This window comes from Bombus impatiens, unplaced genomic scaffold (genome assembly GCF_000188095.3).
Source record: "Bombus impatiens unplaced genomic scaffold, BIMP_2.2 scf_0665, whole genome shotgun sequence".
NCBI lineage: Eukaryota > Metazoa > Arthropoda > Insecta > Hymenoptera > Apidae > Bombus > Bombus impatiens.
Window position 1 is genome coordinate 579,581 of NT_177084.1, and position 13,720 is coordinate 593,300.

Consider the following 13,720-nt stretch of genomic DNA (forward strand, 5'->3'; position numbering starts at 1 on the left):
GCATAGACAAAGTATTTAATTACAAGAGAATCAACCCCTAAAAGAATTAAAAAAACATCGTATTTCTATTATCAATAATTAACAAAAAAAAAACATTTCTCACAGTCTAATGAAATATTCGATTTTGAAAGAATTAATCCCTAAAATAATCATTTTATTTTCACGGTTCAAAAACCACTAAATTATCTGGAATTTGCGAAAAATTTTCTACCCCTCACGCGAAGAATGCTGCAACGTTCGAATCTGCTCATAGAGTGGGCAAATGACATCGTCGAATAACCCAGTTTTCTCTTCTTTTTCCCCTTTTTCCTTTTTTGTTTTTTTTTTCGTCAAGTGCTCTGTCCTCCAATTTGCTTCTCCTCTTGTAGCTGCAGTGTTCTTCGTGGACTCTTCTTGCTTGTCGGTAGATGCTCGTTAATTCTGGTTGTTTAGGCGCGGATACGAATGAAGACTGCCGAGTCTCGTCACCGTCGCAGATTTAATTATAGGCGAGAGAAACGAAAGAGCGAGAGGAAAAAGATCAAAAGGGATGGAAACCGGTGTCCGATTTCTTTTTCCTCGACGTTCGAAGCCAACGGAATTTCGCGCTGGATAAATGGATCCGGCTACTTTACGGTGCTTCGAAACGCTTTCTTAAGCGTATTAAATTATTAAGCGAGAACGCTAATTCTCTGAAATTCTATTTTTACCTTAGCCGACACTTACCTCGGCGACTTGGTAATTATTCCGAGGGATGGCAGATTCTTGCGGCCGTTTGATTGGTTGGCTACCTTATTTTACGGAAGATTGGAAAAATGAAAGAAGATTTGTCTTCTTTTACAGAAGATATCACGTCATGTTATTTTATTACCATATCATCTGATACTTTCTACTTGGCCACTCGAGTATTTCGTATTTGTTCGTTTAAATTTTAGTTTTGTTTCTTTTCGAGACAGATTCTGTAAAAAGCGACCGACTTACATACATACCGAAATAACAAATAGAATAATATATAGAGGTAGAGTAAAGAAGGGTAATTCATTTTAATATTTTATTCGAGGGAAAAGGTAAGTTCAGTGGAAGAAAGAACGTATAGTATTTAATAAGTAAGGCACGAAGGACAAGACCGATAATAGATATGGAATGGAGGGTCGATCCGCGAAGGAGGGCCGTTCAGGTGCGCGTACAACAGAAAGGAAACAGGAAATCGTGCTCGAAATGACTTGGCCACCGACAAATCCAATTTTATTACGGTCCTTGGTGAATTACCCACGAGGAAACTCGTCAAGGGAGCTCGTTGGAAAATTCGATTTCGCGGTAATGACTATACCCGGCATGGGTTGTCGTTACGGCGAAACTCTTGCGATAAAGCTCGCTAGTATCCGTTCTGGAATGCCCAGCCATAGGGTAGAATTCGTCAGAACGTTGTTCAATGGTCAGACAGTCGCTAAACTTGTAAATTTTACGAACTTTAGTTTTATAGTATGTCTCAGTGGCGATATCTGTTATTTCTTTTTTATTCTTAAACGAGTCAATGATTGTTTGTAAATCACGTTATTCTTTCGTCTTCCTTACTCATAACTATGCTATTCTTTTTGTCTTGTTTCAGATTTTCAAAAGCTCGAACGCGAGGCACGAATATGCAGGAAGCTGCAGCATCCAAATATTGGTGAGCGTTGTTCATTCACGAACAAATATTCTCGTTTAATATCTCTTTACTATGAAACTCTAGTGTGATCCATGTATTACGTTAGAATTTATTTTTTTTCTCTACGAGAATCGATATTGAGAACAACATACAAAATTGGAAGGATATCGACGATTAAAGATCCTCCTCTTTTTTTAAATTGAAACTTTCAAGAATTTCGTATTCGATTGTACGTTCGAATACATGTTTCATACACATTATATGGGTAACATATCATTTAACATATGGGAAGTAACAATGATTCAAAGAAATATTACATACGCGCCCAAAATCGACAGAAACTCAATCCTTGTCCGGCAGGAGATTCTGTCGTTGTAGGTCAGACGTGATCGCTTGGTCGCGCTAACTTGTCCGCCTTTAAGTAGATCCGGACTTTCTTAAACAGATGCGCTGGTTCCATGATGATGATGAATAGTATACATCAATGATCGAAAAAAATCAAAATCGTCGGACTTCTTCATGTTTCTATCGTTAGAAATACGAGTACGTTGCAATGTGTATTCCATTTGGTGGTGGCCGAAACGCATACCCTGACCTACGGTGCGAACGTTGGCATTGAGACTGTGCAGCAGTTGGCGGTAGCGAAGCCTTTCGACAAACGACAGTCTGGCCCGGAAACAAACGGCGCAGAAGAGACTTTTGGCGCGTTCTCTGGAAAGTTCGTTTGGCGCTTCTACGCGTTAGACGATTGCGCGATCTTATTTTATTGTATATTTTTCCCACGCTATCGATTCTACAATCGGAGAAAGACCACGAGAAAAGTTGAACATCGAGAAATGACGAAAGATAACGATCTCGTGAAATCTCTTCAAGGCGGACGATCCAATAAATAGCCTGCCCGACGCACTTATGCATCGAAGTTAACGTTATAAAATTCCCCGGGTCTATTAAAAGATCGTTCACTTAACCGTGACCGGTAAAGGGAATTCTTACACAGCTCGTGGAAATATATTCATTGGAGTGTCGTTAAAGGGCACGTGGAAGCTCTTCATCGACCCGATGCCATCGCGTCGTCGCTACTACCTAACGATGGGAGGAAATTATAAATGTGGAATAAGCAGCGGCCAATATTGGAATCCAATAGAACGGGGGGGAAAGTGAATAAACGAAAGGAGAGAGAGAGAGTTGCCTTTAGTTCGTTGCCGATCGAAACCAAGGCGAATTCTTGCCTTTTACACTTGTCCAACTTCTCGATAACCTGGCATTCGTTCCCTTCTCCTGTTTCGCACCACTTTTCCTCTTCTCGTTTTCGTTTCCTCGCTCCACTGACTCCCCACTTCGCCCCTTCCCATTGTATCCTTCGACCGGTCGTTGTTTACCGGGTTGAATTCAATTTTCCACCAGACCAACCTCTTCGATCTGCATTCGGTAAAATCGATTTCACGGAGTATAGAAAATTCCTGTGTACCGGCATAACTCGAAAACAAAGCGTTATTATTATCGTATTTTAATGTTTTCGGGGAACGTTGGCTGTCGTAGCGGTCGAAGGTTAATGGACAGTGGAGCATCTATAAGAAAAGATGCAATTTGTGGCCGCGTGGATAATACGGTTTAGCCGATATTTAGGTGCTCAAAGGTCAGCATTCTCCAAACGCGAGCGACGTAGAGCGGGATTACGTTTGGGATTATGGGATCTCGATGTAACCCTCGCCCATTAAACTGCATCAGCTCGTTAACTGTCCTTTCGGTTCACTACTTTCAATGAACCTCATCGGCGAACCGGTCAACGATGGCCTTAGCCTTTGAAATTTTGCGTAAAATTGCGAGGAATCGATGTGCACTTCGAAGGAAAATTCGAGGGCAACGAGAAAGCTAAATTTTCTGGGCAATTTACCGCGTTCTTGAATAATTCTTTGATATTCATAGATGTTAGTAAGGTGTTAATAATCGTAACGTTCGTGCGGCAAGTATAACGTTGAAAGGTATTCTTGGCGATTAGGATAGTTTTAGTAATTTTAGTTGGAATATTCATCGAGGTCGTTGAAAGCGATCAGGTAGCTAGCGTTCGAACGATTCGAAAATATAAAAAGATAAGTGTCGTAATAATCGAAATAAAGTCATTGCAAAGATACGTTGAGATTTAAGTATAAAAGTTAGGAAGAACGAGTGTGATAGTAAAAACTTAGAAAGTAAGAAGATGAAGAGTTTGGTTCGAGGAACAGGGACTACGTCTTTCGAAAAGCAAGAAAAGTAACGAGGTAGAAGAAGTTGGAAAAACTAGGTAAAATCTGAGATTCGAAAAAAGAGGCACAGTTGGGATTTTGAAATAAAAACAAGGTAACGAGAAGAAGACGAGAAAAAATGTAGGTTCCAAAGGCGAGGAAGATAAACGACGAAAACGAAGAAGAAAAGAAAAGGGAGAAGAACTTGAAGAACACCACGATAGTTTTAAAAATGAATAAAACGAAGATCAAAGGAAAGAAAGACGAGAACAACGGGACAAAAAGTTTAGGATGTGTTCTGGCAGTTCTACGGTCTATAAAAGATCTACAGAAAAAAAATTATCCCACAGTATGAACGAAACAAGATCGTGATTAAAAATTCCAAAGTGTACAAAAAGTAGTCGATAGTTCAAGGGAACTCTGCGTCATCGTGTTCATCCATTTCCGTTTCAAAGGTGTTTGATAAACTAGAAAGTTAATTCCAACGAAAATTAACCGTTTATTTTAATACCGTCGATAGACTGCTGTGAGCGTGCACCCCCATCGCAGATTTCGAGTTTACTTGTTCCACTATACTCCTGTCAAACGCACTACGTACACCCCTATGCCAGGGTATTTACGTACTTTGTCTACCAAAGGAAACGTTTCGAGATTCCCTGTCGACTACACAAAATTACTCTGCAACTTAAACACGTAACAAACTCCAAATATATTGCAGCCAACGTTACATTTAAATTATTTAATTTCACAGTTCTTATCGTGTCCATTCTAACAGTACGACGTGCGATATACTTGATCAAACTTGTGTGTTACGTATATTTAACCTAATTATTATAACATCCACCTATCATTAAATTGTTTAAACGTAATTAGCATATTTACCATATTTACCTATCAGGCTACCGTAATTTGCACGATAATGTTGCAAGAAAACAATTATCATACCATCTATTATTATAGCAAATAATTATTATACCATCTTCATTTATCCTTTAAATTATTCAAACGCAATTAACATATTTACGATACTACCATAATTTCCACAATAATGCCCAACGTCCTAAGAAAGCAAGAAAAGAGAAAATGCACCTTATCTCGAGAATACAAACTTTCCACTATATTACTAGCATACTTCACAGAATATTATCATTCCTTGCTATACATATACACCTAGAGGAATCGTCAAGAAAAGTCTTCAAAAGCAGTCGCTGTTTATCGTTCATAAATAATATTAATTTACTTGGACGCGAAATTTCTCTAATCTCTAAGCTACATAATACTTGAAGATATAAAACATTCCTGATGATATAAAAAAAAATACCCACGAAACTATACGTAGATTATCTCACAAAAATATAAACTTCCCACTATGTCGCTATCATATATTTGGCGGAATATTACTAGACTTTACCATACCCTACACAGAAGTCTTCAAAAGGCGTCGTTGTTTAGTGCCGACCCCGATGCTAGTTTAATTCCCGTGGAAAATTAGCATACGTCGGAACATCGCCGTACAGACTGCGATCGTATATTCTGGGTTTATGCCTTGACGCCACGGCAAACTATACGGTCCGCCACGTACACGCGTGCGGACGAGAACTTCGTCGTGGAAATACAAGTACGAAAGTTCCGCCGGGCCACGTTCGTTTATGGCTACTATAAATCTGACATATGCACGCCGTCTAGGCAGGTCGCCACCTTTCGTGCCACTTGCCCCGCTGTTTTTGAGTTTCACCTCTTACCTTTTCTTCTCTCTTTTTTTTCCCTCCTTCCTGAGTCTTATCCAACCAAGGCGATTATCTTTTCTATCTTTTTGATCTCTGGAAGAAGATTCTTCCGTGCGATAATCCGGCAATTCTATCTTTTTCCTTGTTGCTTTTCTTTTCTTCTTTTTTTTTTGTCTTCTTTTCATTGTAAATAATTTCGTCGAGCCAAGTCGATTATATTTTCCTATCTAAGGGGGAGTTCGGGTAACAATTCGGGAGATCATCTTCGAAGACCTGTCGACTGGAAGGATGGTTTGATTGAAGGAGGCAACGTCGTAATGCTCGAAGTGAAGGACACTTGGACAGGTAGATTTAGGGTTCGTATATTTCTGTGTTAGTTCAACCGCGATGACTTAATCCTCGTTGGTTTATTGCCCGCGATAGATCGCCTCTGCTGCTTTGACTTATTTCACTGTGGGGAATAGATGCCATTTTCGATATTTGTAGGAATGTTTGCTTGCAGGCAGATACGTACTTGTTAACCACCCCGAAGAATATTATAACCATCGTTTAACCTGAATTCTCTTAATCCAAGGGTAAATTTCTCTGCTTATCAATGGCTATTTATAAAATAGCCTGTAACGTTGTAGGTATATTTGATATAAAACGAAAAGTTTGCCCAATTGTCGATCACTCGCGATCTGCAGCAATTCTCATTTCCATAATAATCGTAAGTGGGTGTGTTTAATAAGTTTGGAGTCGTAAAGGGTGGAGAAAATATGGGTTATATCAATCGAAGTTTCAACTGACTGGGAGGCACGTTTGACCTACGAAAGGTTAATCATCGACGTCTACTAAAGAGAATTCAAAAAGTCGGGTAACGAGATTTAAGTTCAGAAGCCCATTGCTCGCCCACGCAGCTTTCTTTCCTTGTAAACTTGAAAATCTGATTTTCGTTCCCTCTTATCGATTTACTTTGCTATTGGGTCAATTGGATTAACGTCCTTTCTCTTCCTTTTCTTCGCTGCTAATCAATTTTCCCACGCATAATTGACTCGACGCAAATATATCTGAAAAAGTCGTAATTATTCATTTGTAAATAAAAACTTGGTTACGATCCGTCTATCAGAGATTATACAATAGAACTTCTCTAACGATAAAACAAAAATCGTCACCGTGGATTCAAAAGCCTCGTTCTCAATCTTTCCGCGTTAATTCCATTTTAATTAGTATTAACGTCCTTCCTCTTCCTTTCCTTTTGTCAATCTCAATTAATCTTTCTCATATGCAATTAATCCAATAAATATATTTGAAGAAGTCGTAATTATTCATCTGCAAATAGAAACTTGATTGTGAACCAGGTATCAGAGATTATACGATGGGAATTCTCCGAGGGAGTGCGAGAGTCGCACCGTAGATGCAACAGCCTCGTCCTCGATCCTCTTGTCCCGCGTTAATTTAATTCTTCTCCCTTCTTTTCCAATTTTAACTATTTTTCCCCATACATAATTAATTCTATATATATGTATACATATATATACACTATATATACACACATATATGCTATATACATATAGAATTAATAATACTAATAGAACTAATAATAGTATATATATAATTAATTATATATGGAGAAAAATAGTTAAAATATACATATATATTTATTATAAAGCAAAAAAAAATATATATACGAAGAAGTTAATAGGAATTTCATAGAAACAAACTTGATTATGATCCGCGTATCAGAGTTTATATTATAAATTTTCTAATGGGGTGCAAGAGTCACCACCGTAGATTCAACAACCTCGTCCTCAATGCTCCTGGTTCGCGTTAATTTGCCAAGGAAGGCATAATGAATACGCGCGGGAATTATACGGTGGCGCACTCGAAATCCTCGCTCCTCGACCGCCACGAATGTAAAAACCTCGGGGACACGGCGCTCGAGAGGTTTAAACGTCGAGTGTTGGAAGATCAGGGATAGGAGAAAAAAAAAGTTGGGTAACGAGGATGACACAAACTGCGCCACTCGTGCCACGTTTCCATTCGCTCGCGTGCCTCGCGAAGAAGATTCGATTCGACAAGTTTCCGAGTCGAGTTTCCAATTATATGAAAGTTCGTCGTTCAAAACGAGAGGAGTAGAAAAATTCAGAATATAAGCGAAATTAAAGGGAGTTTATCGAAAGGATGATACGTAAGGATATCTAGATATCTGGCCACACGGTGTCGTTTGTACAATTCTATGAACGAGTCGCTTCGCGCAATTAATTTTCTATATGTATAATATAGCGGAATATCTCTTAGAGGAAAAGTTTGGAAAATTTGGTGTTAAGGGTATAACGAAGTTTAGCCTCTGTTTCGAGTTCGCGGATGAAACTTTTTTATGATTTACACGAATCTATACTTTGTCTATAGCGTCGATAAATCTGTCAGTTATTTCACAACGATGCATCGTAATGTGTTTACGCGTTAGCTGCGTATTTTATTAAAAAATAAAATTATTTAAGCATCTTATGACGTGCTTCATACCTGATATTATTATGAAAACAGTATCGAAAGTGGTATTGAAAATGATTAGTAAAATTTCAGGAATGTTTCCTTGGTTAATTCAAATGTTCATATTAATATTGGAATTGCGATCAACCTGTTAATAACCAAGTATCGAACGTACTACTTGTAACGACCGAAACAGAGAGCTTTGCATTATTTGCAACAAATAGAACCAACGTGTGTATTATATTTCGTTTATCGTGCTACAAAATCGATATTAATTTTATACATTTCGTCCATGAATGTAAGAGAATTAGCGATATTTCAAATTAACCGTAATAAAATAATGATCCGTTTCGTTTCTCGAGCAAAGTAAAGAAATCGGCGAACCGGAAATGGAGGAAGAACGGCCGAGGAACACGGAGAAATATTAACGAGCATAGATGAGAATCGTGTGGTGAACCAATCGTCTCGATATAACTGGATGTACCGCGATTCATTGTTTAATTAGCCGTACGATTCGTGCTTCCGCGGATAATTAGGCTAGGCGAACGTTTGCGACCACCTGTACGTGTTCGATGCTCCGCAAACGCTTCCGTACGACGGTACAGTAAGCGTACGACGTCGCTTCGTTTGTTTCGTCAGCCTTCTCTTTGCACTGTACCCGATTAATCCGATCGTCCCCCATTTTGACGATCATTCAATGCGGTTGCACCAGTCAAGAAATTATGCACGCAAGACCGAGTCAATTTGCGAAGATTTTCCAGCCAACAACTACGAGCTTTCGATGGTCAAGTTCACAAAATTGCATCGGTGATCGAAGTATCGCGAGGAATTTATTCCCCTTGCATCGATTTTCGTGATTCCGAATTTTTTTCGTTTTTTATTCGAACGAGGAAGAAAAGACGGAGAGAATATAAGGGCGAAATTTAGATTTCTCGAACGTCTTTTTGGTATTTAAAAAATTTGAACAACGCGAAGAATTTATTAGTTCTGTATCGTTTTTTGGATTTCGAATCGTTTCTTCTTGCTTGAAATAATAGGAGGATTGGCTTAGATAGAAGAAAGATGGAAATTAGGTTTCGTGGATGTTTCCTCGGTGTCTGAAATGCGGCAATCAAGTAACATTGGCGCAAATAGCGTTTGTTGGGGCATTACGCCATGATTTCGATTAACTTGAGTCGGTCGTCTCGCAAGCGAAATCCATCCCTTGGGAATCGATACGAGTCTTCTGGTTTACGTTATTGACCATTATCGTTCGCGTGTTGCACGTACCGCGATATTACTGGAAATTAGTCGTACGCGAACCAGTGTTCGTTAAACGATTCGATTTTACGATGGTTGTTGTTACAGGGAGAAATGCGAGCCGAACAATCAAAACTTTTCATTTTGTGTCAGTCGATATTTTACAGTTGAAACATTATCGGATATTGTTAGAACTTTCGTAGAATATTAGTCCACATAAAATCTGTCACCTGTGTTTAAAAAATTTACAATCCCCCTCAACTATGTTCTACTACTGTCAAAATCGTCGAAGTTTTCTTTTAGTCAATTAGCTGGTATAAAATTTGAAAAGTAATAAAAAAAAAGATGAACTCACCGCACTGAGCTAATCGAACGCCAATTGAAAATCACAAAATCGGTAAAAAAATACGTCCGTGATATTTTCTAAAATTTTCAATTGCAAAAACAGATTTCGTATAAAAAATCGCATAGTCAACGTCCATGTAAATCGTCGCTATTCTACTTGAAACAGATCTAAAAATTTCATTGCGATTGTTACTCTGTTTGCGCGACTGTTAATGGCATTCGAGAAGCATCGAATATTTCCGCGTTTCCCGCGAACAACAAGATTTAGTGGAACCGCACGTGCAACGCGATTGGTACAATGTCAACCTTGAACCGGCCCTGGTTCTTCTACTAGTAGCGTTACGACGAAATGCGGCTAACATCTGGGTACCAGCCAATCGGTATCGTCGCCGTGGGGAAAATTTTTGGCTCGACGTGCCAAGTAAGGCTCGAAATGCGACTGCATTTCTGCCGGATCGACGTCCAGGGAATTTCCCGACACGTTTCGACGATGCAACCTCTCGCGAAGAGGTGACGAGCCATGTTCGAATTTTATCAACTTCGAGACGTACACGTACAGTTGAGGACAAAAAGAAATTGTCACGATAAGTAATAGGAAAACGCAATCACGATTTTGTATGGAAAAATTGTAATTGACAAGGACGATTATATTATGAGTAGATATGATACAGATATCTGTTATCTATACGATAAAAAATGTTCAATACAAGAAAGTTATTATCAGTGAGCGTAATTATTGTACGAAAATATGAATTTTAATCCTTTTCTTGTGCTGTGATTTTCCTAGGAATTTTTTTTACGAATAGAAAAGTACTTTACTTTTTTATAAATTACAAAGTAGTAATATTTGTTGATGCTCAAAAGCTTAGAGACTTTTATCGAGTCTACGCTAAACTTCCTCGAGTTAAACATTTTCCATCTATTTCAATTGCATTCGTTTCTCCCCTGAATCTCTCATTGATCAGAATACAGACAATAATATGATATATAAAAAAGCAAAAATACTAAAAGAAACGATATAATAACTAAAAATATATCGGTATCGAAAAAACATAACGTTGCGTACAGGTCTGTAATGCTATATCAAACATCAATACACCATCGACATCTCTTGTTCGAGCTCGTTTCACTCGTTAGCCAAGCGAGAACATTGGAACAAAACGAACGAACGAAGGGAAGAAAAAATCGTACAGAACAGAGGAAACTAGAGGCGAGAAAAAAGTGGATAAAAGTTTCTCGGTTGTCAGTCAAGGAACACGGTAGGGCCAATTTATGTTTTTATTATTCGATTGAATGGAAGAGAAACTAACTGGTTATGGTAGATATTGGGGGGAAATGCGAGCGTTCAGGAGAGGACACGGTCGAACGAGTATCACGCTGGTGTCGTTCTTTTATTCGTTTGTAAACGAATTTCATTGATCATCCCTGTCACGGATTCTTGTGACGATGTACGACGAGCGACGACGAACTTGTAACCAACTGAGCATTGGCTGGAATCGAAATTATTCGTGTCTCGTTCCTGGAACACGATTCCATTCACGGGATAATCATTTTTTCTTTGACGCGGGGATTGCTCGCGAGAAACAGCGTTCGACTTTGCCTGCCGAAAAAATGTAACAATTTTCATCTATTTTTTCTACCTTTGTCTCTCTTCTCTTCTACCAAAAAAAAAAAAAAGAATAAAATAACATAAGAGAAAAAGAAATCAATGTTAGATTACGATTGTTTTATCGAATGGATTAGAACGAATTAAAAGATTAAATTGCAAGTGATTGAGTTGATAAAAAGTAATATGGATTTCGTGGATGTGATAGCAAATTAATTTCGTATGAGATCGTTTTATTTAATTGATTATACTTGATGATGTGCACGAGTACATCAGGTGGATTAATGAATTTGGTGTCTCCATAAGCAATATTCAAATCTCATTTATGAACCGTATAATGTAAATTTAGTTATCGAAATAGCGTTTGTTATTCGACTAAATTTGCCTGGCAGTGAATTTTCAGCTAACTTCGGGATTACGCGAACAAAGACGATATTTCAATGTGTCGAAAGTAGAAATGTATATTTATCTTGTTCGTGGAAGCTCAATTTTTTGCTTTCACGGATCAATTTTTTTTTCTCTAAATCTTTTATTTCTAGGTTTTAGTTTCAACGTTTCCTTTCTAATTTGAGTATTGTATTTTATCGTACGCGCCTTTCTGTATAAAACTTGAAAATTTGTTACATCAGAGATAAATAGTTCTGTCGGATTATCTCGTCTTATTGAATATTCATTCGACATGATACGTATTTTGTAAGCAACAACGTCCTTTAGAAGCTTTTTTATATTACAGTATAATTCGTTTACATATAGATACATGCATAAAACGTAAAGTAACGACGCTCTCACGACACACCATTCCCCTAGGCACATTTGTTGTAATTAGTATTCATTAGATCAGCTTCTGTTGAATATTTATCGCAGAATTGTCGCATTGCAGTTAATCAATACCTACTTAAACAGATTTCTGTAATGTCGTTACCAAACTTATAAATATCATCCACAGGCCCATGCTATAATTGTATAAATATACCTGTTACATCAACACTGTTCAATCATCTTGAACGATCCGTAAAATGTTCTACCCTGACTATATCGCTTTTCCTAAAATATATTTTTCACCTATTAATCAAGAACGATGAGTTACTTGCCAATTTCCTTAGGCATAATAATTTCTTTATTTAAGGGTGTCCTTAATATAAAAGTCTCCTTATTTTTTGACGTATCGTTTCGTCGCAGCTTTCACAACTTTTTTCCTAGATATATCAATAGCTTGTATCGATCTTTATAAAACTTTTCGACAAGAAAAATATTTCATTCCGTCTAAGAGTCAATTTGTAGAGTCATCGTAAGAACATTTTAATAAGAAAAACGAAAGATTCGATAGTCTCTTTCGTTTCGAAGAACAACATCAACAAAGTTTCCTGATTTTACCTGATAAAACATTCAAAGGGCATAGAAGAAAGAATTCTATAAAAGATAAAGTACGCTAGTCTTGAATTATTCTAATATTTCTAACGTGTAAACGCGTTAAAAACATTCTGACATCATAAAAACTCCAGAGTCTGATCGACGTTAGCGATCAAAGGTACGGTTATTTCATTTTGTGGATTGTGTCACGATATCTTCGCGACTGAAATCACATAGTTCGCTGTAATTTCGTACAAATTCAATTAAACGCTCGTCCACCATGTTACTTTTCCATTGTTGACCGCAGTCTTGATCGCTAGCAAACCGATGCCACAATGGTCTGTCTATCAATAATCTAACAGGACAAAAGCCCAAAATCATGACCCATCCGAAATGAATGAATCTTTGATATCGGAATGACATAGCTGTATCTTTATATGTATTTCATGAAAATGACGATCAGTTGTCAGAGATCGATTGTCAGAGTACGTCAGCGTCAGCTGTATATCAGAAATGCTCGATAGTATCGTGATTTAAATTGTTGGCGTTTTGAATGACAGAATACAGTGGTAGAAGCAGGTAGTAAATCAAACTTAGGCCATGAGCATTCTAATTTCCAACAAATAGAAATAAAAATCGTCGGGAAAGCTCTAGCTATTTAGGAACCTCGTGGCACTTCAACTGTTTTACGCTGTTTCGTTCTGTTCTTTATTCTTTACGCTGAATATACCGATATATTTGCAACTCTACGCAATTTTATAGTTTCGTCTTAGGAGCAAAAATCGAAACCAGAATTTGAATTTTAGTTTTAAAACACATCTTGGAGGTCGAGAGGTAAAAGTTTCAAGAGCGATGAAGCAACGTCGATAGGGGTTTTCAAATGATTAACAAATATTCCCACTTAACTGATGATTTACGTACGACCTGCAACTTTTGATCCGCTAGATTGTTGAAGTGAACTCGACGGTCAACAAATTTTCATTCACTTGGCCGACCCGCCTACTATGAATGCTCTCATTGAATTACATGTAAGCGATTTTAACCGACGTCTTGACTTGACGCGATCTCACCGTACCACAAGTCAAGCTTAGTTTGTGAGAAAGTTTGTAAGAAAAAAAAAAAAAAAAAAAAA

At 37.8% G+C, this 13,720-nt stretch overlaps 1 protein-coding gene across 36 annotated transcripts in view; it reads left to right on the forward strand.

The window, feature by feature from the left end:
• Positions 1-13,720, forward strand: part of LOC100745387 (calcium/calmodulin-dependent protein kinase type II alpha chain) — a 146,834-nt gene that overhangs the window by 58,842 nt on the left and 74,272 nt on the right. For all 36 annotated transcript variants that reach the window (XM_012389824.2, XM_024370098.2, XM_024370099.2 and 33 more), the window contains exon 3: positions 1,589-1,648. In XM_012389824.2, coding sequence (XP_012245247.1) covers positions 1,589-1,648 — 60 coding nt within the window. The remainder of the gene's footprint in view (positions 1-1,588; positions 1,649-13,720) is intronic.